This window comes from Pteropus medius, unplaced genomic scaffold, assembly GCF_902729225.1.
Source record: "Pteropus medius unplaced genomic scaffold, Ma_sr-lr_union100, whole genome shotgun sequence".
NCBI lineage: Eukaryota > Metazoa > Chordata > Mammalia > Chiroptera > Pteropodidae > Pteropus > Pteropus medius.
The window spans coordinates 87,292-110,513 of NW_024343734.1; the positions used below are offsets into that span (position 1 = coordinate 87,292).

The 23,222-nt window shown below is 59.3% G+C and overlaps 4 protein-coding genes, 1 long non-coding RNA gene and 1 other non-coding gene across 7 annotated transcripts; 5 read left to right on the top strand and 1 right to left on the bottom strand.

The window, feature by feature from the left end:
- Positions 1 to 60: 60 nt before the first annotated feature.
- Positions 61 to 1,705, top strand: LOC120606956 (uncharacterized). Its single transcript, XR_005654026.1, has 3 exons — positions 61 to 180; positions 1,007 to 1,130; positions 1,669 to 1,705. It is a non-coding gene; the product is annotated as an uncharacterized LOC120606956 (long non-coding RNA).
- A 25-nt stretch (positions 1,706 to 1,730) lies between these two features.
- NTF4 (neurotrophin 4) lies at positions 1,731 to 2,593 on the top strand (the record flags this gene model as incomplete). The annotated part of the gene is given in 2 exon segments (XM_039868610.1): positions 1,731 to 1,768; positions 1,770 to 2,593. Coding segments are annotated over 2 exon segments (579 nt in total), but the record flags the coding sequence as incomplete, so codon positions are not given.
- Positions 2,594 to 4,011: 1,418 nt separating this feature from the next.
- SAXO3 (stabilizer of axonemal microtubules 3) lies at positions 4,012 to 6,932 on the top strand. Its single transcript, XM_039868521.1, has 5 exons — positions 4,012 to 4,405; positions 4,697 to 4,897; positions 4,998 to 5,195; positions 5,895 to 6,022; positions 6,547 to 6,932. Exons 1-5 carry the CDS (start codon positions 4,250 to 4,252, stop codon positions 6,893 to 6,895), a joined length of 1,032 nt encoding a protein of 343 aa, XP_039724455.1. The 5' UTR covers positions 4,012 to 4,249; the 3' UTR covers positions 6,896 to 6,932.
- A 925-nt stretch (positions 6,933 to 7,857) lies between these two features.
- LHB (luteinizing hormone subunit beta) lies at positions 7,858 to 8,949 on the top strand. Its single transcript, XM_039868522.1, has 2 exons — positions 7,858 to 8,237; positions 8,525 to 8,949. The coding sequence occupies exons 1-2, from the start codon at positions 7,872 to 7,874 to the stop codon at positions 8,765 to 8,767; spliced, it is 609 nt and encodes a 202-aa protein (XP_039724456.1). The 5' UTR covers positions 7,858 to 7,871; the 3' UTR covers positions 8,768 to 8,949.
- RUVBL2 (RuvB like AAA ATPase 2) lies at positions 8,944 to 23,146 on the bottom strand. 2 transcript variants are annotated; one of them, XM_039868516.1, is made up of 15 exons: positions 22,835 to 23,146; positions 19,978 to 20,032; positions 18,324 to 18,379; positions 17,911 to 18,052; positions 15,947 to 16,076; positions 15,765 to 15,831; positions 13,866 to 13,972; positions 13,688 to 13,781; positions 13,174 to 13,297; positions 12,728 to 12,822; positions 12,505 to 12,623; positions 10,224 to 10,343; positions 9,697 to 9,826; positions 9,224 to 9,338; positions 8,944 to 9,051 (listed from the first exon to the last, which is right to left on the bottom strand). In XM_039868516.1, exons 1-15 carry the CDS (start codon positions 22,844 to 22,846, stop codon positions 9,029 to 9,031), a joined length of 1,389 nt encoding a protein of 462 aa, XP_039724450.1. In that variant the 5' UTR covers positions 22,847 to 23,146; the 3' UTR covers positions 8,944 to 9,028. The 2 variants fall into 2 exon arrangements, with proteins under 2 accessions (XP_039724450.1, XP_039724449.1); XM_039868515.1 differs by having other exon boundaries at positions 8,944 to 9,054; positions 22,835 to 23,145.
- Positions 17,216 to 17,334, top strand: LOC120607000 (5S ribosomal RNA). Its single transcript, XR_005654032.1, has one exon. It is a non-coding gene; the product is annotated as a 5S ribosomal RNA (ribosomal RNA).
- Positions 23,147 to 23,222: the final 76 nt, after the last annotated feature.

A 23,222-nucleotide genomic window follows, 5' to 3' on the forward strand; every position in this document is an offset into this window, starting at 1 on the left:
GGATCCCCCGGCCCCTCCCCCGCCGTCCGGCGCCGCCCCGCCCCCGCCCCCGACCCGGGCGCTCCGGAGCGTGTGCAGCGGGCGGCCGGCGGGGTAGCGGGCTTCCCCGCAGCCAGCGAGCAGGAGGAGGAGCCGCCGCCGCGCCAGGGGCAGCCCGGGGAGCCGAGGAGGACGCCCCAGGTAAGAGCCGCGGCGCCGCCTCCCGCGGGGTGCCGGCGTCCGGGTCGCCCTGCCCCCGGGTAGGGAGGGACGTGGGCGGGGCTGGCGGGGGCGGGGCTTGGCGGAGGAAACTGAGGCAGGAGGCAGATGTCCCGGAGGAGCAGCCGGTTGCCCGCAGTGGGGTCTCGGGCGTCCGGACCGCGGGTCTGAATCTTCTGGGAGTCCGTATGTCTGAGCACCTGGGGAGGAGGGGCCTTGAGCTCCAGAACCACGAGGCCGCTGGAGACCCGGACCCTTGGTCTGAGGGAGGAGGCAGCTGACACCCAGGACTCCCGGTCTGAGGGAGCAGGCAGCTGAGGACCTACACTCCCGGTCCTGGTTGGGTCACCATGCGCCCCTCGTCACACCCCACCTCCCCGCTCCCCACCTCGCAGCCAGGGCAGGCAGCCGCTCCAGGTATGTGCGGTGGAAGTCTTGGACGGGCCCTGGCCTGTCCTGTGTGGAGAGAACATTCCAGGAAGCTGCCTCGGGGACCCGGGGCTTCTTGAACGTGGGCCCTCCGGGACCCGGGTGTCCAGCCCAGCCCCGCCCCCGCCCTGTCTGGGAGATGAATGGGCCGAGGACGTAATCTTTTCCAGCCTCTCCCCTCCCCTCTCCTGCCCCCATCTGCTTCCCATCCCAGGCAGGAGCCATCACCTGGGCAGGGAAGGGGCCCTCTGGAAAGGGGGCGTGGCCTCGACTCGGGTCCCCTGCACTCCTAGAGGAACGCCGGGAAGGGGAGTGTCCTGGGGTTCATGCCCCCACCTCCGCCTGCCTACGTAACCTGCCTGTTCCCTTCTTCCCCTAGGTGGCTGCTTCCTCCCTCTCCTGAGATGTCAGGAAGGAAGGGGTCGCCTGTGTCCCCCCAAGGGGCCCCCTGGAATCTGGGGGCCCCCAGCCCGGGAGCTCGGAGGCGGAGGAGGTGCTGACAGGTCTGGTAACCACCTAGTCCTCTCCACGCCACCCTTTCCCAGAACCACAGAAACTGCAGTATCCACACCGCCACCTGCGTCGTCCAGCCCCAAGGCGATTTCACAGACAGGGAAATTGAGGCCCTGCCCGAGAGACTAGTGTCTTGCCTTAGTGGCAGTTTTGAGCCGAACCGGGTCTCCCTCGGATTCTAGGACATGGCCTTTCTCAGAATCTTGGAGCCTCACTCACACCTCCTCCAGGTTGCAGGACTTAGGGTTCCTCTAGGCTGTAGAGGTGGTAGGGCAGAGAGGAGTTGCTCAGACAGGGTTCGAGTCCCACCATAGGGCATCTGTTAGCCCTATGACCCGGTATAAGTCACTGACCTCTCTGTATTTTCCCAATTGTTGGCTATTATTAATATTAGAATAATTATGATTAATCTAGAAATTGGGCATTATCCAATCCTAGAATATAGGGTTCCCCATGGCTCTGGCAAGTAGGTGCCCCCCTAAGTTATTACCCTCTTCTCTAACTCCAGCCCCCGCCTCCATCCCTCAGGTGCTCAGCAGATGCTCCCCACCCTCATGCTCCCTCCTCCCCATCCCTCCTCCTTGCCTCCTCCCAGTGTCCCAATGGAAACCCCATCCTCACCCTCACCACCGCCCCTTCTGCGCCCCTGAGTGGGACCTCCTGTCCCCCCGAGTAGCCCTGTCGAGGGGCACCCCCACGGGCCCCCCTCTGCTCTTCCTACTGGAGGCTGGGGCCTTCGGGGAGCCAGCCGGCATCCCGGCTAACCGCAGTCGGCGAGGGGTGAGCGAAACAGCACCAGCAAGTCGCCGGGGAGAGCTGGCCGTGTGCGATGCGGTCAGCAGCTGGGTGACAGACCGCCGGAGGGCCGTGGACCTGCGCGGGCGCGAAGTGGAGGTGCTGGGCGAGGTGCCCGCAGCTGGCGGCAGTCCCCTTCGCCAGTACTTCTTCGAGACCCGCTGCAAGGCTGACAGCGCGGGGGAAGGTGGCCCAGGTGGAGTCGGAGGGGGCTGCAGGGGTGTGGACCGGAGGCACTGGGTGTCTGAGTGTAAGGCCAAGCAGTCCTACGTGCGGGCGTTAACCACTGATGCCCAGGGGCGTGTGGGCTGGCGATGGATTCGAATTGACACTGCCTGCGTCTGTACGCTCCTCAGCCGGACTGGCCGGGCCTGAGGCCCATGCCTGAGAACTGGTCAAGCGGAGGAAGACAGCTGGATGCTGAGGGACCTCAGGGGCTCGGGGCCTCGGTTCGGGAACTTGTCATATGGTCACGAAATCACAGCCCTCCGATTTCGAGAGCTCAGTCTGTGTAAGACAGGCGGTGAACCAAATGGGGTTTTGAAGGATGAATAGGAGTTCTCCTGCATGAACAGAAGGGTTGTGATGAAGATGATGGCCAGTTTTTTTCTGAGCGCCTACTCTTTATCAGCTCTAATACACAACTTTGTCAGATCAACTCTGGTGGATGTCACTATTGGAGGTGCTTGGCTTCTAAGTTGCTGACCATGTGATCACAGAGGACATCACCTTGCCCATCCTGGAGAAAGTGACAAGGAGGGCATATGTCAAGAAGTGGGTGGGGGAGCATAAAAACTGGAACATGTAAGCAATTAGCTGGGAGCTAGGGTTTGAATGGGAAATTGACTTGGTCAGATGGGGCAAAAATATTTGGAGGTAATGAGCTACCTATCACAGCAGGAGCACAAGCAAGATTGAATGACGGGAGCTCAGGATCCTGGAGAATTTGGCCCTAGTGGGGAGTTGGAGTCAGGTTTCTATAGCCCTTCCCACACTGGGAAAGAAAGAAACCTTAAAATCGTTCAGCTTGAGTAGGGCATGAGGTTCTGACCAATTGGCCTGATCCCTGGTTAGGATCAGGGGTCATTTGGCCATGATAAGCCTTGAGTGGGCCAGGAAAATCCAAGAGGAGGAGCCCCAGAAGCCTGAATGAGGGGGTCAGTGGGACTCTGGCCCAGGCTGCATCACGCAGCCTCAATTTTCCGTCTGAAGAAAGGGTTTGTGGGCCGAGATAGTGGGGGGCTGAGGAGGCAGAGGCCTTGACCAGAAGGTCTTCGAGGTGAGGAAGCAACGAGGTGGGGGGCGCGGTCAGGGGCAGACTCCATGTCCTCAGGACACCCCTCCATGTATTACCACTCCGCAGCACACACATTTTTTAGGACCAGCTTCGGGCTGAGGACTTAAAATCCCTCATCCCCCACCAACACAGACTGGGCCTTGGAGAAGGGTGGGGAGGGCGGGCAGGGCGGGCAGGGTCTGGCTGCCTCTGCTTCCCACTGTCTTTTTTGCTGCTTCCCTGTCTCTCCGGCTGCCATCTCTCGTCTCTGGGTCAGCAGCTCTCTTTCTCTGTTTCTGTCACTGTCTCTCTCCCATTCTTGTATGTATTTCTTTCTCACTCATCAAAGCGCTTTCCACATCCCCTCCCCACCCACCGTTTTGTCTCAAGTATTTCCCTGTGGGTCTCCATACCCCGGCGGAAATTTTCAACCAAATCAAAGGCAGCAAGACAGACAGAGCCCACACTGACGCTGACTCCTTCGGCTTACACAGGGAGAAAGGGAGTGACCGGGGAAGTCTGGAAACTTGCCCCAGAAGTGGGCAGGCCTGGCAGAGGGAGAAGCAGGTGGTGACAGGGCTGGGACCCTGTAGGAATGAGGGTGTTTCTTACGGATCCCAGATGTGCTGGGTGGGCTCTGTCCTCCTTCCCCGAAGGTCTCTGTCCCTCCCTTCCTGGATCTCTAACTGCCCAGGTTTCTGTCCCCCTTCCCCCCTCCCCCGGCCCCCTCTGTGGGTCTCTCTTTCTCTAAAACTCTAAAACTGAACTTCTATTTCCCCTCCCCCATTTCTGCCCTCCTGTCTGTGCGTCCTTACCCCGCCACACACACACACACTTCTCTGAGTTTCTGTGCCCCTCCTGAGGTTTTTGTCCACCTATATCAAAGTCCCTGTCCCTGTGTGCCTCGGTCTGTTTCTCTATCCATCTTCACAGCCGCAGGCCCTCCATTGGCTGGGTTCAGCGTGGGCGGGTTCTGTCACCTGGGGCAACAGCAACAACAAGCCTGCTGCTCCTTGGCCACGGGGCGTGGATGGGACCATGGCGGGTCGGACCCTCGCTCTGCGCTGTGGCGCTCCCTGGCCCCCTATCTCTGGGACTGAAGTGCCTGGATCCTCGCACAACTGGCATCTCACGAGCAGTGGTGTCGCCCACCACATTATCCCATCCGCGCCCTTTCCCCCGCCTACTGTGCAGGTGAGAGGACCCTAGGCTCCCGCCCAGAGGAGCCTGGAAGCCGCGACTCCTGTGTCTGAAGGAGGGACCTGGGGATCTAGACACCTGCTGAAAGAAAAGGGGGTCGGGGGCTTGGGCTCCTGACAGAAGGAGGAAGGTCCCCCGGAGTCCCGCATCTGACAGAGGAGGGGCCAGGGAACCTGGATGCCTGAGACCGGAGGGAGGAAAGGGCTGGGAACCGGCTGAGAGAGATCGGGAATGTTGGACCGGAACCTGCGTCTTTTAAGCTGACGGCCCACGCCTTCTGCCCAGTCCACGCTAGCGGAGCCCCTGCCCCCGTCCGCAAAGCAGGACTTGCACATCTGGGCTTTCGACGAGGTCATCAATACATGGGAGACAACCTCCGGCTCGGCTCATGTGCCCAAAACCCACGGCGGGCCCTACGCGCAGCCCCGGGCCCCAGAGCCTGCAGACCCCACGCGGATTTTAGGAATCAAGGATTTAGGGGAAAAGGTAAGGTTCAGGGATGCCGCGGTCCGCGGGGGACAGGGCCGGGGACCACACTGGGGTCCCGTGCGCCCTCACCTGGGGTCCCCGCGCGACATTCTCGCAGCTCAGACACCGCGGCTGGCGCCTCCCTCCGATCGCAAAACACCAGTGCAGTGAGACCAGGGCGCAGTACACGGGCTGGCCCGACCTGGACCAGAGCGCCGCCTTCTGCATCTGGCCGGGCCTGGACCAGAGCGCCGCCTTCTGCATCGGGCCCCAGCCCCTGGAACTTGCAGACCACCACCGCGGGGGCCCTTCCCAGGTAGCGGAGAAGATCGCGCGGGCGCGGTGGGACGGAGCTTGCAGTGCCTGGGGCGGGACCCGAGGGCCTCTAACGCGAGGGACCAGACTTGGAGACACTGGGGCTGGGCCAGAAGGAACTTGTAGTCGGGGCGTGGCTAAAAGGTCCGGCGGAATCTGGAGAGTATAGAGACTGGGGGAGGAGCTTGGACGTATTGAGGCGGGGCCAGAAAGGAGAAGTGACTGAATCCCCGAAATCCCAGCTTCGAGGTTAGGGGCCCAACTAGTAAATGCCCGGGTGGGTTCTGGAGGGGCGGGTCCTGGGGCTGGGGCGGAGCCAGGCAGCGGACTGTATATTCTGGGATCGGCCCGAGCGGGAGGCGGAGCTAGGCTATTCGGGGCGGGGGGGCGGGGGAAATAGGATGAAGCCCCAGGTGCAGCTGAATTCCACGCGCGGGACGAGGAAGGCTTGAGTCTAGGGGCTCGGTTTTGTTAGACGACAGGCAGAAGGTGTTTGGGTTTTGGAGTAATCCTAGAAGGGTTCTTTCTGTTTTGGGGAGCGTGCACTGGCATGCTGCTGGTCAGGAGGGATTCTGATTCTGGGGGCGGAGGTGGGGGGCCTGGTCCGGAGCAGCTGTTGAGGCCGAAGGAAGAGGAATTCTCAGTCTGGGACTCAAGGCTATAAACGGGATATGAAACCCTCCTGCCTGATCCTCCTCAGGCTCTAATTCCCTGGACGAGGAACCCCGAGCTGGCCGGGAGACTTTTCACAGTATCTGACAAGGGCGTCCTGGACCGCCATCAGCTCTATCTGACCACCTCGGCCCGGGACTTCCGAGCTTACTCGAAGTGAGCCTGGGTCCTTGCGTGGCACCGCCCCCCGCGCAACCCCCGCATAGGCTGGTGGAACGCCCAGCACCCCGATGTCAGCTCCCCCTCAGTAGTCTCAGCTTTCAGCTCCGGTATGCGCAGGTACCAGTTCAGGCCCAAGCCCCTACCTTTTAGGGTCCAGGTGTCCTTAGTGTTAACTCTCAGGAACGTGAAACCTGTGGAGGGCCCAAGGGGGAGTTCTGGATCTGGGGAGAGGGCCTGGGGCGGGGCGGGGCCCACTTTGGCATCTGAGTCCCCAGATGCTCTTTCTCAAGGATGAGAAAACGCCAAACTCCAGGCCCTTAAATACCTTGAGGACCTAGGAATCCAGGCTAGGAGTTCCTAGCCCCGGCCTTTGTAAGTGGTCTCCGACCCCTACAAATGTGTCCTCACCTCGAAACGCAGAAGTTTGGGTCCGTACCCTCCTCAGAACCGGAGGTCTGAACCTCAGCCTCGTCCCAAGGATCCAGCTGCACCCTCCCCATCCTGCCTCCTCCCAACAGGAAGGAGTTGTCTGGGTACCCCCGCAAGGACTTGCTGACTTACTGGAGCTTCAAGGAGACGCCCAAGGCCTGGAGCCACTGCGCCCAGAGGCCTCCCCAGGCCCCCGGGCTCCGCGTGACCCGAGTCCACCCCGTAACGCCAGCCGTACCGCACCGCGGGCAGCTGTCCCTGGCTCAGGAGTCCTACAGGCCCCCGCTGCACCCGCTCCGCCGGCTTGACCGTTTCTGCCCGCTGGAGCTGCCCTGGGGCGGCCCCCACTGGCAGCCCGTGCCGAGCATCTACAGCGTGCCGCAAGCCTACCGCTCCGAGAACGCCAGCTACGGCAGCTCGAAGCCCGCGCTGGTCTGAGGCCCGGCCAGCCCCGCCCAGACACGCCCCCGAGCGGGGCGGGGCCGGGCCCCAGAACCCCGCCCGCAGGGGGTGGGCCGTCATGGGGCACGCCCACTCGATTGTGGGGGCGGGACCGGGCCGGGAAAATGTACTTTGGGGCTGTGGGCCTGCCGGCGGGGACACGTCCCCTGCGGCAGAAGGGGCGGAGTTTATTTTAGGCAATGACAGAGATAAACAGCCTACGCCACGCCGTTTGCTGGGTTCCACTCTGGCATCCTGGCTTCCGGGGGCCTGCGTATTGGCGAAATGGGGCTCCCTGTGGAGGGGGACGCACCTGGGTGCACGCGAACCCATCCCTAGCACAGAATCCGATATTGAAGCGGAGCCCTAAGAGGTTGGACTCTGGCTTCCAGTCTATGAGAGGTGGAACAGGGTTAAGGCCTGCGCGCATCGCCATTCGAGGGTGAGGGCGAGCTCTAGCCTCTCCCTGGCTCCCCCCACGATGGGCAAAGGCAGGGATACACAGCCAGGGGGCACAGCCTAGGGCTTCTTATACCCTATTTCCTGTGTCCCCAACTCAGCTTCTCTAGCACCTGAGAAGCCTGTGAGGTCAGCTGTCACCTTGGGTGTCTCCCACTTCTTGGTGCGAGCCACTCAGGGAATGGGGGGAGGAGGTGCTCCGCTGAGCCACTCCTGCACCTCCCCGACCTTGTCTGCCTCTCGCCCCCGGGGGGATTAGTGTCCAGGTTACCCCGCCATCCCACCACCCCCAGTGGCCTTGCCGCCCCCACAGCCTGCAAATATAAGACCAGGTAAACACAGTAGGGAGGCACTGAGGATGGAGATGCTCCAGGTAAGACTGTAGGGCCCCTGGGCACCTCACAACTCTATCAGAGCCACAGGTGGCACACGGGAGTCCTGTGACCTGGTGAAGGCAGCCTCTTTCTAGAAGGGTGTGGTCAGCCTGTTGGATCCCTGCCAGGAGGGGGGAGCGATGGGGCAGGACCTGAACGTGGGTATCAGGTGTTGGGGTATCTGGGGTCCCTGGGTATCTGGATGGGAGATCAAAGTGGAGGGGCTGGCCCAGCATGGAAGGGGAACGGAGTCCCTGAATGTGTGTGTGCATGGGGACGGGAGGCCAAGAACCAAGGGCAGGTCTGAGGCTGCCCCTGAGGCAGTGGCCTTGTCCCAGGGGCTGCTGTTGTGGCTGCTGCTGAGCACAGGTGGGGTGCGGGCATCCCGGGGACCACTGAGGCCACTGTGCCGGCCCATCAATGTCACCCTGGCTGCTGAGAATGAGGCCTGCCCGGTTTGCGTCACCTTCACCACCAGCATCTGTGCCGGCTACTGCCCCAGCATGGTGAGCAGCTCAGGCCGTGGGGACCAGCCCTGCTGTCCTGAGGACAGGTGCTGAAACCTCAGTGCCAGGCCCGCAGAAGACAGGAGGTGGCAGCGGGGATGGAAGGGTGTCCTGCCCCGCCGGGCAGGGGCTGAGGAACTGGAGCCAGAGCTAGGCGTGTGGGAGGGAACACACAGAGGGTCCCCCGGACACCCGAGTCTGGGATCGGTGGGGGGCAGTGGGAAGCTCCGGGAGGACTCGCCTGGGCAGATGCCCATGCCACTCCTACCCCCTGCCCTGGCCTCCAGGTACGGGTGCTGCCTGCTGCCTTGCCACCTGTACCCCAGCCGGTGTGCACCTACCATGAGCTGAGCTTTGCCTCCATCCGCCTCCCTGGCTGCCCGCCTGGTGTGGACCCAGTGGTCTCCTTCCCTGTGGCCCTCAGCTGTCGCTGTGGGCCCTGCCGCCTCAGCAGCTCTGACTGCGGAGGTCCCAGAGCCCAATCCTTGGCCTGTGACCGCCCCTCCATCCCAGACCTTCTCTTCCTCTAAGGACTGCCTACCCCAACCATCCACGCTCACCCCGATTCCTGGAGCCAGCAGACGCTCCTCTCCTCCCCTCAATAAAGGCTTCTCAAACCGCACCCTGGGGCTGCCTTTCTCTGGGCTCGGGGTGCCCATGCATGCGTGTGTACACACACACTCAACACGCACACAGATACGACGGGTCCAGTTTCAGAACTATTTTATACAAAGTCACAGTGTCAGAACTCTGGTAGAAAACAGGAGAGGCGGGGTGATGGGGATGTCAGCTCAGGAGGTGTCCATGGTTTCGCCTTCTGTGGGGAGAAAGGAGGCCAAGTGGTCGCTGTGGCCTAGGGACCGAGGCCTGAGCTCTCCAGGCCACGCCCCCTCCCGCCTCTCCCTGTAGGTGACCCTGGGGCCTGCGCAGGTGGGGGACACTCAGCGAATCGAGCTGGGTTCTGCACGGGGGGCGGGGACACTCACTGAGCTCGTTGAAGAGGAAGGCGTCCTGGTACTCCTTCATGTACTGGGTGGAGCGGGACTCGTCCAGAAACAGCGAGTACACCCTCTTGATGTCGTCTACCTGCACCTCCGTGCCCTGACGGGGACGGCCACAACTCAGGCGGGCCCCTCCCCGGGAGGCAAGTCAGGGAGGGGACTTGGGGCCAGACTGCCTGGGTTCGGATCCCGCCCCGGCCACCTCCTGGCAGTGGGCCCAACCTCTCCATTCCCGTTTCTTCATCTGGAAGATGAACTTAACGGCGTCCACTTGCAGTCGACACACATGTACTAAGTTCCCACCGTGTATCAGGCCAGGAGACACACGCAAACCCGAGACCAAAGTACCCACCTTTGAGACCTACGTCTTGGAACTAAGTGAGACCACCCACTCGAGGCCCTTGAGTAGCGGGGTCACTCACTAGACGCGGCCCCGCGGGCTCGCTCAGCTGGCTGACCTTGCGTTTGCGGCACACCAGGCTGGCGGCCGTGATGAGCTGGATGGCGTAGCGCAGTGAAGTCTCCAGCCCGATGCGGGTGAGCACCGTGTAGGCGTCTTCACTCATCTCCACGTCTTCCTCCTCACATCTGTGGGCAGGTGGGGAGCAGGGGCCTCAGCTGGGGCTGGGCTTCTGACGACAGCAAGCCCCCGGCCCTTCCCCTGGACACTATGCGACCTCCCGGGGAGCAGGTGGTCCTCAGACTCATAGAATACCAAGCTAGAGGGCCATTGAGGCACGGGCTGGGCCTCTGACTCCCTGATCCGGATTTTTCCCCCACGTCAGTCACCAGTACCCCGCTCCCTTCCTCAAAGGGGCCCCACCCAGCTCAGAGGCCACTGCCCGGATGCCCGGCACTGCCTCTCGCAGGCCAGAGACCTTGGGCCAGTCATCACCGCCCGCCTCCCCACGATCTGTGACCCTTCTGTCAAACAGGGTGGACAGCAGGCCCACTTCTCAGGCCCGCAGCCGGGCCCTGCCCGCACCGGATACGGAGGATCTGCTTCGTGTCCTTCTCGCTGTAGGGAGAGGTGGAGACGATGAGCAAGCGGTCCAGCAGGTCGATGGGGATGCCGTGGGGGCTCTGGTAGCTGGTGCCCCGGATGCTGGGGAAGCGGGGGAAGGGAAGCTGTCAGGGCGACGCTGCCAGAATCTCTGTTCCATCCACTCCGCCCCCTCCAGCGCGGCCCACTCACTGGACCAGATACCACAGCCTTTGGCTCCCAGCCGGCGTCAGCGCCCGCCCGCGTCAATGCGCCGTAGAGCCTGGCTGGTCTGAGCTAGACAGCTGTCTGGGATTACTGGGTCAAGGTCCCACTCCCCTGCCTTAACAGAGCTCCACAGAGGAAGGGACCGTGCCGGTCCTGTTCCCTGCAGCGCCCAGTCCAGCACAGGACCTGGCACGTGGCCGGCGCTAGGAAACACAGGCGACCCCCACTATTGGTGGGAGTTATGTTCTACAAAGTGCAGGCGAATGCTCCATTAACAAACGCTGAACCACTGAACCACGAACACACACGGTTCAGTTCTTGTGAGCCTTGGTCACAATATTTTCGTCAACCAACCAGTATATAACCTGGTTTTATGTGTTTGTTTAGAAACACCTTATTTAACACGTATTGACTCATTCACGTTGAATTCATGGCCAACAACACTATAATTTGTGTCTGAACGAAGCCCATCTAACACAGCGGTCCCCAACCTTTTGTGGCACCAGGGACCGGTGCTCCTATGAGAATCTAATGCCTGGTGATCTGAGGTGCAGCTGAGGCGGTGATGCTGGCGCTGGGGAGCGGCTGCAGATACAGATGGAGCTTTACTCGCCTGCCTACCACTCACCTCCTGCTGTGCGGCCCAGGGTTAGGGACCCCTGATCTAACACATACATTTTCTCTGTAAGCCACATTCCAGCCTCCTTGCACTGAAGGGCACAGGACAGCTAGGGGCCGTTTTAAATAGCAAAATCACCAACAAAAGCATAGAGTGTGAAGGACGTGGCAGTAAATAAGACACTTATTTACAGCATGCTGATTCAGACCAGAAGGCAGAGCGTCGCCTTGTTTGACCTTCGTTTGGAGTACCTGTGTCCAGTGACTCAAATTTTTTGCTGCTCTGTACATGTCTGCAACTGACCGCAAAAGTGCTATGAATACCAATTTGGGGGTTACAGATAAATTTTAGCGAAGAAATAGATTCACAAACTGGAATCTGCAAATGAGTGACTAGATTTGCTGCCTGACGGGAGACGCCCTGTGCAGTTTCCCACGCCCTGAGCTGCAAACACCGTCCTCAGCCCTCTGGAGAGCAAATGCTACATTCGACCCTGGGAAGGTCCGTGGGCCTTGGTGTCCTCATCTGTTAAATGGGGCTGGGACAATATCGACTGCGCGAGCTGCTTCAGAGGGCCCGAGCAGCTCATCTGGGAAAAGTGCCAGCACAGAGCCAGGAAAGCCTGCCGTTGTCCCCGGTGGCCATGCCCCTTGCTTCCCTGTGGTGATAACCAGCCCCACCGGCCAGTTTCAGCTGGCACACGGCTGCAGCACTGGAGATGACGTTTTCGAGCCTCCTGTGCCACCAGGCAAAGCCACACACCCAAGTTGCGCTGGCCAGTGCGCCCCAGTGGAAATGCTGTGTGCGGCGCCAGGACCCGGGAGACCGACGACCCCCTCCCCTCCTCCGGGCTGAAATGCAGCCGAGGTCGGGGGAGAGCTCGCTGGGACAGTGGGCACGGAGCGCTGCCCGCCTTGGGCAGAGGTTCTCAAGCTTTATCGGAGCCGGGTGCCCTACCTGTCTCTGGAAGGTTCCCACCGCATCCTTAGGCCAAAAGGTATGTTCCGTTTACTAAGTTAATTAGGTGTGAGTGACTTAACTATAGTGGTTTGCACGACGTCCAATGCATGTCACCGTGCGTCCCTCGAAAACTTAAACTACCCCACAGAATTTTTGTATTTTATGCAGCACCCTGGGGTACCTCAGCACGCAGTTTGAGAAACAGTAGACTTAAGGGATATAGAAACCAGACAGAAAGAACACGGCCCCTGGGCCTCCCTGCGGAGCGGAGCTGCCCACCCGCCCTGCCCACCCGCCTACCTCGTTCAAGGTCAAAGTATGCCCCTCGCCTGGGCCATGGCACTGTGGGGGCCTCCTAAGCCCACAGCTCCCTAATGAAGTGCTTGGCAAATGTACCCTGTTTACCCTGTGGCGATACCCACCGCCCAGAGCACCCCGTTTTCCCCAGAGGCCTTTAGGCGGCCAGCAGCGGCTCACCGGGTGATGCCGCGGTTGGTGGCCATGATGAGGACGGGTGCCATGTCGCTCTCCAGGGCCCGGTTCAGGAAGGAGAAGCTCTCGATGTCCAGCATGTGAACCTCGTCGATGAATAGCACCTGGGAACGGCCGGGCGTGCGCCTGACTCGACACCGCCGCCCCCCACGTCCCCCACCGCGGCCCGCCTGCTTGGCCCGCCTGCCCGGCCACGCCTGGCGCTCACCCCGGGGATGATCTCTGCCTTGCCCTCCTCACGCCACTCGGCCACCTTGGCGTTGATCTGCTCTCGAACTTCTGACTTGATCTCCCCTGTGTCCCCTGTGGGAGGCAGGGTGGCATGGCAGGGGGCGGAGGTCAGGGAGGAGACAGGGATGCAGGGCCAGTGGGTGGCCAAAGGCAGAGAGAGATGGGACACCAGGGCCAGAGGGAGGAAAGACCAAGATTGGAGGAGCAGACACCGGAGAGCCGCGGAGGCTGACACGGCCCCAGCCAGGAGGGAGAGCGGGGCCGGGGCCCCTCAGGCCCCCTGAGATGGGGACTCGGCAGCACGGGGGAGGGGCGAACCGCACACAGAAGACAGCCAGCAGGGCTGAGGGGAGGGAAGGGCCGCAGTCGGGGGCGGCCGGGAGGATGCGGGGTGGCGTGGGCGAGTGGGGGGCTGGGCCTCACCGGAGAAGAGGGCCAGGAAGCCCTGGGTGCGGGAGTTGATGACGTCGATCTCGTGCAGGGACACGGTGTGCACCACCTCCTTGCGCTTCTGGAGCTCCCCGTCCGGGCACTGCACGAACTTGGTCTGCGGGGCGGCGCGGGGACGGGGGTGGAAATGAGGGCGGAGAAAGGCACGGAGGGTGACCCCCGGGGGCTCTGTCTGGGGGAGACTGGAGCTCCCTGGAAAGGGGCTGGGAATCCAGATGGGGTTACCCCGAGACCCCGGGGCCAGGAGGTAGTCGAGGCTAGGCACTCGAGAGCACTGAAGAACATGAGGGTCCCCGGGAGAGCTCAGAAACCATGAGCGCAGTGCCAAACTGAGGGGCCCCCACTGTCCTGGAGGGTGCAGGGAAGAACCAGAAGTATCAGCGACACGGGGTTAGGTGGCAGGAGGACCCAGACCCTGTGGGCCACGGGGAGACGCAGCGGGAAACCTGGAGCCTGGGAACGAGGGGGTCCCAGAGCCCCGGCCCACCTGGGAGCCCATGGCGTCGTAGTCGCGAGCGCGCGTGAAGGAGCGCCCCAGCTTGGAGATCTTGCCCGTGGCCTTGTCGATGGTGATCACGTCCCTGCAGGGGGAGGAGGCGGGAGTGAGGAGAGGAAGGCGTCCGAGTGCCCCTGCCCCGGGCGCTCTGGGTGGCCCAACTGCTCACCCGGCCTGGACCTTGTCCTTGGTCAGCGACTCGATCATCTTGGTGCCGAGGTCGTATATGGTCTCCATCTCCGTGGTCTTGAGGGTCAGCTTGCCCACCTTGGAGCCCTGAGACGGGTGACACGCCAGGCAAGGCCTCAGAAAGGGCCCCGATGTCTCCCCAACACAGCTTCAAAAGGAGCAGGACACAGGGAAGCTCTGGGGGGTGATGGGTGTATTCACTGCCACGGTCATGGCCATGAGTTCATGGGTGCACGCGTATGTCAAAACTTATCCCGTACAGTTTTGACGTGAGCAGCTCACTGTATGTCAGTTGCACCTCAATAAAGCTATTATGAAAAACCCAGTAAACGAACAAAACCCTAAAAGATAATCTATAAAAACGACACAGGCCTGAGGTCCCATGGACAGGCCGAGCGGGTCACACCATAACATTCTGTTTTTATACCCAAATGAAAGGTGTTTTTTGTCAATCACGAACCCAGAAAACAGAGCTAAACACAGCTAAGACGGGAACGCCACGCCCCCTCCCCACCAGACGAGCAGTGAACACTTTGCAGGCACGACCCGGCATATCCACGACCTCGCTTCTCTGAACTGCTTCCCCAATGAGCTGCCCCTTTTGTGGGCACAGGTGCCAGAACAAAAGGAATGGGATGGGGAGGGAGTTTAACGGGGTCTTGGTTTTTTATTTTTAAAGTGAAATTGTATTCATGGATTTCTTCTGTGATCGAGATCCAACTTAAAGAACTAGCTTAGGAATAGCTTTCTCTTTATTTAAATTTTTCCTTAGTTTTTAAAATTCCAAATTTAATTGCCTATAGATGGGACAAATTAGGAGGCAGTTCACTGGTGTTAAAAGTGCGAGGTGAGGTCGTTACACACTTAAAGTCTATTTCTGTTGAAAATGAGAAACGTCAAAAAACAGGAGAATGTCCACATGACGAGACATAGAAATAGAAGGTGACTACGTGTTAGGTCAGCGGGCTTGAAGCATGTTAGTTTGATTTAGCATTTTACTGGCAGCTGTAACTTAATATTTAAGAGAGAACTACAAACATGGATGAACCTCAAAGCCACCATGCCAGGTGGAAGAAGCCAGACGCGAAAGGTCACACACTTAGGGTCCCATTAATATGAAATGCCCAGAAGAGGCAAATCCATAGAGACAGAAAGCGGATTACTGGTGGCCAGGGGCTGGGGGCAGGCAGAAAGGGAGAGGGACTTCAAAATGGTCGGTGGTTAATTCCATGTTATGTGATTGTACTTCAATTAAGAAAGAAAGAGAGATCGACAGATAAACTGTAAGATGAAAGGATGAAGGGGAGACCAGACCACGAAGAGAGGCTTAGAAGACGTGCAGTTTTCCAAACGGGCGGAATGAACTATAGTGTCTAAGAACGCACGTGTGGGCAACAAAACCGATGACCACGGGGACGTGATAACGGGCGAGGGTGGCATTTCTGTCGACGAAGGAACGGGGAAGGGACTCGGGGCTGGGCGAGTGGCAAAGTCCTAGTTTTTGATCTTGGTGGTGGTTATGAGAGTATCTGCTTGATAATGACTTGTTAGACTACATGCTTCTTTGATCTTTCTTCGTATTTATTTTACAATAAAAAGGTTAAAAACGAGTCTTAAAAAAAGGGAGAGAAGCACATGCATCACAGTAGACGGGAAACGCCTTCCACTACTAAGCTGTGGAAGCCTGGCCGCTAGGGATTCACCTGCTTTGAACTGCTCATAACGTCCCTCACGAACGGGCGAACTGCTGTCATTCAAATGACCCGCTACTGTAGGGACGCAGAAGCGCCCGTGTGCAGATGGAAGCGGGGGCGTCTGACCTCCGCGCAGCCCCGGCACCCGACCCTCCAGCCCTGGAGGTGGCCTAGAGCCGACTCACCGTCCCCGTCGCGGGCCGGTCGATCTGGATCTCCACCACCTCCCCTTCGATGATCTCGGTCTCCTCCCTACCAGACAGCAGACCTGAACAGAGCGCCTGACACCTGGGCCCGCGGGACTCGCCAGCTCCCCGGGGCCCCCCGGGCACAGAGCGCGCCGCCCCCGCACGGGCCCGGCGCTCACTTGATGCGCACGCCGATGGACCGCCGGAAGGCCTGCGTCAGCGCTTCTGTCTTGCTCATCTCCAGGGAGAAGATCTCACTGCCGGCGATGGCTGTGAACGGGGTGTCAGGGCCCAGGGCCTGCGCCATGCCTGGGGAGGAGGCGGTCTGGGTAGGCGGGGGCTCCTGGCACCAGGGCCCCCTCGCCTACTCTGTGGCGAACCAGCTCTTCGTGCTGCGGGGCAGACAAGGTGACACAGAGAAAGCCAAGGACAGAGGGTCTCTTCGGGAAGCCGGATTAGACACCCGCAAGGTCCAGAGGGTGAACTTTATGACCCTATGGCAGGGCTAAGCCTGTCCCCAAACTGCTAAGGGCTGTTCAGCCTCGGGACTTGGGGTACCGAGCAGGGGTGGAGGCCAAGGAGCTGAAGCCAGGCTGCCTGGGTCCAAAGCCCGGCTCCACCCTTGGCCCGTGATCTCAGGAAGTCTCGTCGGCTCCCCAACCGGTTCCTCCCTGGGTGACGGAGACAATAACAGAGCAAGTGCTGCCTGGGACAGCACCCTACATGGGAGTGCTCATGAGGGCGGGCAGGCATGATGGGGTGCTCAACTGTGACCTCATCACATGGCCAGCACAGGGAAGGCTTCTCTATGGCTGAGGCCTGGGGCCGGCTGGTGGACGGCAGGGCTGTCCCCGCAATGACTCCGGCCCTCAGCTCCCCACCCTTCCCGAAGGCTCCGCTCAGCTCTGAGCCAAGCCTCACGAACAGAAGGTCACTGAAGCCTCCTGACCAGTGCGGGGGTCGGGGGGCTCTTCCTGGTCCCCTTTGCAGATGTGTGCCATGCTTTGCCCCTGGATATCCTGCTTCATGCTGTCTGCGGGGTTCCCAGACACCCTGCAAGTCTGAGCTCAGATACCAACCTATTTGGGAAGCCTGTCCTGACAACTGCCACCACCTCCTCCCCACCCAGTAGGGCCAGGAGCACACATCGCCCTGGAAGAGACTGTGTCCACAGCCCCCTCCCCCAGACAGGAAGCTCCTTAAAGCCAGGCCTTCGGCCTCACTCATCCACATGTCCCGTGGCTGGGCCAGGGCCTGGTACTCCCGAAGGAGCACTGCTTGATCTTAACTGACACCCGGTTGTTGCCTGGATTTTTGCCACCCGGCCCCTCAGCCTGAGCTCGAAGGTGGGAGTGAGTGAGAAGAGAGGAAAGCTCCAGTGAGGGAGAGATGGATGAGAGTTCGACGAGGAGGATGAGGCACAGTTGTGAGTAAAAAGATCTTAAATGGTCTACGGCCATGCCACCCTGAATGAGCCCGATCCCATCTGATCTCGGAAGCTAAGCAGGGTCGGGCCTGGTTAGTACTTGGATGGGAGACCACCTAGGAAGACCGGGTGCTGTAGGTGTAAAACAAAAAAAATAAGTGATTGTAACTGACAAGGTCCTTGCAATCTGTGAGGTCAGCCAAGGGTTGCCTCGCCTGAAAACAAAGGAAAAAACTGATCTTCAGTGGCTGGTGAATCGCAAAGACATCACTGTTGGTTGTCTTCTCAATGTCTATCTCCTTCCTCAGTTCCAGAGTCCCATTTTACGAAGGCAGAAATGGTCCGAATTAAAATATCAAAAACACGTTTTCACGTCTCTCACAGCAGTGTGACCATACGATTAAGTTCCAGTCAATAAAATGGCAGCCAAAGCGTGTGGGACGCCCGAGGCGAGTGCTCAGAGGGAGGCACCTCTGGGGGGCAAGGCCTCCTTGAACTTCGTCCTTCTTCCTGCCACGTGGGGTTTCGGGGGGAAGGCTGGAGCTTCGGCAACCCTGCCCTAAAGGGCCTACGATCAGATTCTTCTACGTGAGAATGAGCCCAGAGGGCTTAAGCCGCCGCCACCCTGGGCTGTCTGTGAGACGTGCCTGACCCTGACTCACACGGGACAGACTAACTGGCAGCGTCCAGAGGAGCTCCGGCCCAGAGGTCGCTTACCCATGGCAATGGCTGTCTTCCCGGTGCCCGGCTGGCCGGCGATGAGGACGGCCCGCCCGGCGATCTTCCCTTCGCGGATCATCTCCAGGACCACGCCCGCCGCCCGCCGGGCCGCCAGCTGCCCCACCATGCCCTGGGAGGCCTGCGGGGCGGGAGGCGACCAGGTGACCTCCGTGTGCAGTTCTGCCCCCGCCCGCCTCGTGACATGAAAGCGGTGTTGGCTGACACATCGGGGAAAAGCCAGAAAAAGCCTTTTCCACCCCAATTTGTAGAGACTGATAAAACTCCACGTGTGACTGAATTTTATAAATGTGCGGCCAAAGGTCTGGAAGTGCCTAACAGCCCCCAGCCTCCCGGGGCCCTGGCTTCCCCCCACTGTGGAGCAGGGCTCCCACCCGCCTGCTCGGCCCTACCTGCCGTGGCTCCAAAGCATCGTCCAGCCCCAGGCCTCGGATGTGGGAGTGAGCGCCTGTGGGGGAAGAAGCAGAAGACACGATGGAGGGCCAGCTCGGGGCGCTTCCCCACCAGGCCCTGGTCTCCTCCTCGGCCAGATGGGGGGCCCGAATGCCCCCTCACCGGGAGGACGGCGGGACAGGGTAGGTGCTCAGTAAGCACGAGCGGCTCTTGAGAGACATCGTGGCGGGACCGAAACCGCTGAAGCTGGTTGACCACGTGCTCGGATCAGGGGCTGACTAGGACATCACGGTTACTTTGTGTTTATGGCCTAAGTGGCCTCCCAGGTTCTAATTTCACTCCGTGTAACCCTGAGAAGCAACGGTCCCAGCTCCTATCACCTGGGAGGGCTTCCGGGGTTCAGAGACCACCCCGGGCCTTCACGGAGGGAGGGAGCTCAGAGAAGTCAGGCGACTTGGCCGAGATCACACAGCCAGTCGAGAGGTGAAGACTCGGGATTTCAGTGCCTGGCACTGGACCACGGCTGTGGGCCAGCCACCTGCCTTTGTAAATAAAACGTGACTGGAACACAGGCACGCTCACGGGCCCACGTGTGCCCGCTGTCCGTGTAGGCTTTCCGGCACAACGGAACATCTTCCAGAGAAAAGGTTTATTTACCATCTGGCTCTTTAAGAAAAGATCACTGACCCCTGCACTAGACTGTGAGCACCCCAAGGGCAGGGTCTGGGTGCTGCTAGTGTTCTCTGGGTCCTTCGCTTTCGCACGATTCTACCTCCATTTCGCAGATAAGGAAACTGAGGCGCAGAAGGCGACTGGTCCCTCACCGTTTGGCTCAGGGGCGGCACCTGGCACTATGCTCCTGGAACCCACACATGCAGTCGCGAGCCTTTGCAGATGGACCTCGGGGATCCTGCGTGTTTGGTTCTGGACCATAGCGATAAAGAGAGTCACACCGGTTTTGATTCCCCGGGGACATGGAAGTTACATCTGCACCAAGTTGCAGTATACTAAGTGTGTGCATTTTGTAGCTTAACTAAAAAATACTGCTAAAAAACACTAACCGTCATCGAACCTTCTGCGAGTCAGTCTTTTTGCCTTGGAGGGTCTTACCTTCAATTTGTAAAAAGCGCAAAATCTGCAGAGCACAGTTAAGTGAGGTAAGCCTGCACCGCCTCCCTTGGAGGCGCTGAAAGAATCTACAACGAAAGCTCTTTGTGAAGGCTGCACCCTGATGGCCCCGCTACGCCCCAACTTCCTGCTGCTGGATCCATGGCTCATTCGCTGTGTGAACGGGGACCAGTGACGACTGCCCTGAGTTTAAGTTACCTCAGCTAAGAAGGGGGTGACAGTCACGATATGGTTCAGAGTTAAACTCAGTAAGCACTCAGCAAATACCCACTTCTATGGCTTCTGAGCAGGGTGTCGGTATACCCAGAAGCCCCACAGGGCAGCCGAGCCCCCAGCGGCCCAGCCTGGGACTGTGACCCAGCATGGCCCCCCATGTGCCATCTGACCCCTCTCTGGGACTCAGGATCCCCCATCAGACAGGAAGGTGGTGCACAGGCTGCCTCCCTCTCGGGGGTCCCAGGCAGGTTGGCTCTTCAGGGGTGCCCGGGGTGGGCAGGGTCTGGGTCTCGTTCCTCGCTCACTCACCGATACGCTCGATCCTCGTCACATCACGGATCTCTGGGACCTTGGTTGTGGCCGTCTGTGGGTGGAGGAAGACGCGTCAGAAGAAAACTTGTAGTCCCAGTTTTCAGCAAGTCCTCTGTCCTGCCTGCCCCATCCCATGAGAAAATCCTTCCCACTCCCCCCCGACGCAGATAGGCGAGCAACCCCGATGCCAGTGACTCCTGCCCTTCTCCGCTGTCACCGACTAATGCTGGCTGGTTGACGTCACTACAGTCTGAGTCCCAGGAAGACGAGGATTGTGTCTGTCTCATTCAGAGCTCTGTCCCCACAGCCTAGCACATATTTGATGTCCAGGAATTATCTGGTGAAGAAGCAGCCCTCACCATCCCCCATAACTGTAAGGACAGGCACCAACACAGAGCAGGCACCAAGCGGGCACGATCTGGCCCGATTTCCCAACCCCCCCTGCACCACTCCACCCCAGCTGTCACTAGGCCTTTGCATGTGCAGGTCCGAGTCCGGCCTCTCCCGACCCCCTCACTGAATTAGATCAAGCTCTGCTCACTATGGAAGGCCCTCCCTGACCTCTGCCCCTGCCAGGCTAGTTCTAGGGTCTCCAGATGTCTAGACAGGAGGAAGGGCCTCCCTTGGGAGTCCGGTGCCCCCTGTGTAATCTCTCTCACGAGGGAGACTCGTAGATCAATGTTCTTGACTCCACGGACGTGTATCCCACGAGGGCAAAGCCCGCCCCTCATTTGTTCACCTCGGGCTCAGTGTTTGGGGTTTGAATGATGTACCGAAGTGCTGAGCTCATTCAGGAAGCAGGTACTGAGGCCTCCTGTGTCCCTGGCTCACCAGAGCGAGAAGCCAGCCACCATCCCTCCCCACGTGGGGGAGGGAGATGCACACATACCACGGAGATGAATGTGCATTATTCATAACCAAAAGGTGGGGACAACCTGAACGTCCATCAACAGATGAACAGATGAAAACAGGTGGGTTATCCACCCAGTGGAAATATGCTTATTCCAGCTTTTAAAGGAAGGGCCTAAGTTCCCTGCCTGGATCCACATGCCATGGGAGTAGTCTCATGGATGAACTTGGAAACATGGCTAGAGGAAAGTTGAGTGAAAAGAAGCTGTATATACATGGGCTATGGCAAAAAGTATCGGCATACAGTGGGACAGGCTGTTCTGAGATCATCTCACAGCTGGGGCCAGCCTGTCCACAGAAGAAGCCAAAAACCCGAAGGCAGGCAGAGGCAGGAAGCAGACTGGGGTGGCTTGCCTAGGGCTGGTGGTCTGACAGATTGAAGGTGATAATGAGAAGAGGTTTTTTTTTTTTTGAGGTGATGAAAATGTTCTAAAATTGGTTGAGAGAATGCTTAACTCTGTGAATGTACTAAAAGCCACTGAACTATTTATTTTAAATGAGTAAACTGTATGGGATGTAAATTACATCTCAAGAAAGCTGTTTTAAAAAATCTGGGTGGTGGGTCCTTGGGTGCCTATTATTTTTTGACGCTTTGGAATATGTCATAATTTCTGATCAGGAAAGGGAAGCCTAAGAAGCCAGAATGCTGACCCAGCTCCTCGGCCACCTGCCCCAACCCTCCAACCCAAGGGAACCAGCTCTCCGCTCTGGAACCTAGAGTTTAGACTTCCCGAGGTCCACATGGTGAGAAGGCTCTGTCTCTGCTGTCTGTGGCCCCTCCCACTTACTCTCTCAGAGGAGGCTGGGAACCAGGACCACTGGCCACTGCCCCTAAACCACTATCAGAGGACTGAGAACATACCAACGGATGCCTGCGCGGCCTATCCGACCCTATTGGAGGCAAAAAACAGACACGGATCCCGGAGTCTCAACCCTTAGCAATTTCAGCAGAAACAAATCCAGCTCCTACAAGGCCTTTCCTTCACCACAAGCCTCTCTGACCCCCTGCTGCCCGCTAACCCCATGGAAACGGGTCATCTTAAAACTGGCATCCGCCAGCCCCTCGTCCCTCCAATACTTCATCCACACCCATGGGACCTGAGTCTCAGGAGTACGGCCGCTGCCCTTCCCTCTTCTGCTTCCCTATTCACCCCCTTGCCATGGTAACAGCAAGACTCAAATTTCATCCCCCTCCCCCCAGGCACCGGTAACTCTCACCCCCATCCTTCCCCCATCTTGACTGGGGTCACCATGGTAACCTGTGCATCTGGAAGCTCAGTCCAACCCCCGAGCTAAGGTCGCATCCCTTCTCCATTCAGGTGTTTCTTGAACAAGTACTTGGAGTCAGGCCCAGTGAACCTGGGCCCACTTTAATAGAGTTCACGTTCATTCATTCAAAGAGTCACGTGATAATTCACTGAGCATCCATCCACACTGGGCATGCCCCGTATGAGGTGTTGGAAGTACGAGGGGGGGCCCCAGTCCTTTCCCTCTCCGCTGACACCCTCTAGGTTCTCGACACTCCTTCTTTTGGCTCAAGACTCCCTAAGAGACTCCACGCTCTCAAGCACACGGGACAGGTCCTGCCTGAGCTTCTCCCGTGTACTCGGGCGCCATTCACACCGTCAGTAACCCGAGACTCCTGGATGCCTTGGAGCCCAAGACATACAACCCTCAATGGACTTCAGGGCGAAGGACTGCAGAACTGGCCACTGACTGCGCCCAGGGGGCTGGAAGTTGGAGCTGCTATAACATGATGGGGTCAGTTCTGACCACCGAAACAGTAAACATCCACGTGAATCCAGGATTCCGGGCCCCCAGCCCCTCCGACCCCAGCCTCGGGAGTCCGGGCCTCCAGCCCCGGGAGTCCAGGCCCCCAGCATCCTCCTCCCCCAGCCCCGGGAGTCCGGATTCGCTCCTCTGTCCCCAGCACGCCGGCACTTACCACGGTTGCCATGATGCTCACCAACCGCCAATATCCTAACGGAACCGGAAACGCTCTAGGAACGAGGCGTTCTGGCCCCTCTAGACTGCCGGGTCCTCCAAAGATGTCGGTGGTTCCTCATAAATATGCAAACTCTCCAAGTAAGGGCGAGACGTCGCTTTTGAGGCCGAAACTCCTGGGTGGGTTCCCAAGGCCTTCTGGCTCCTCCTCCTTTTACCCAAGCCTCCTTGCTGAGGCCGATTGCAAAATTCTTAGCAGTTCTCTGAGCAAGCACACGTCCCCCACGCTCCCTTTCCTTCTTATTCCACCCACTTCCCTCCCCCCGCGCCTTTGGGGCCTCAAGCTTCAGATGGGCAGAGCCGAGGGCCAATCAGCTAGCGCAACGACC

What these genes read in the sequence shown, in the direction of transcription:
- SAXO3 (XM_039868521.1), top strand. Translation starts at nt 4,250, where the DNA reads ATGGCGGGTCGGACCCTCGCTCTGCGCTGTGGCGCTCCCTGGCCCCCT. An exon ending in TTCCCCCGCCTACTGTGCAG is followed by an intron (nt 4,406 to 4,696) that starts GTGAGAGGACCC and finishes CCTTCTGCCCAG; the next exon opens with TCCACGCTAGCGGAGCCCCT. An exon ending in TCAAGGATTTAGGGGAAAAG is followed by an intron (nt 4,898 to 4,997) that starts GTAAGGTTCAGG and finishes ACATTCTCGCAG; the next exon opens with CTCAGACACCGCGGCTGGCG.
- LHB (XM_039868522.1), top strand. Translation starts at nt 7,872, where the DNA reads ATGGGGCAGGACCTGAACGTGGGTATCAGGTGTTGGGGTATCTGGGGT. An exon ending in CCGGCTACTGCCCCAGCATG is followed by an intron (nt 8,238 to 8,524) that starts GTGAGCAGCTCA and finishes CCTGGCCTCCAG; the next exon opens with GTACGGGTGCTGCCTGCTGC.
- RUVBL2 (XM_039868515.1), bottom strand. An exon ending in GACGAGGATCGAGCGTATCG is followed by an intron (nt 18,380 to 19,977) that starts GTGAGTGAGCGA and finishes CTTCCCCCACAG; the next exon opens with GCGCTCACTCCCACATCCGA. An exon ending in ACGACGCCATGGGCTCCCAG is followed by an intron (nt 13,298 to 13,687) that starts GTGGGCCGGGGC and finishes GCCGCCCCGCAG; the next exon opens with ACCAAGTTCGTGCAGTGCCC.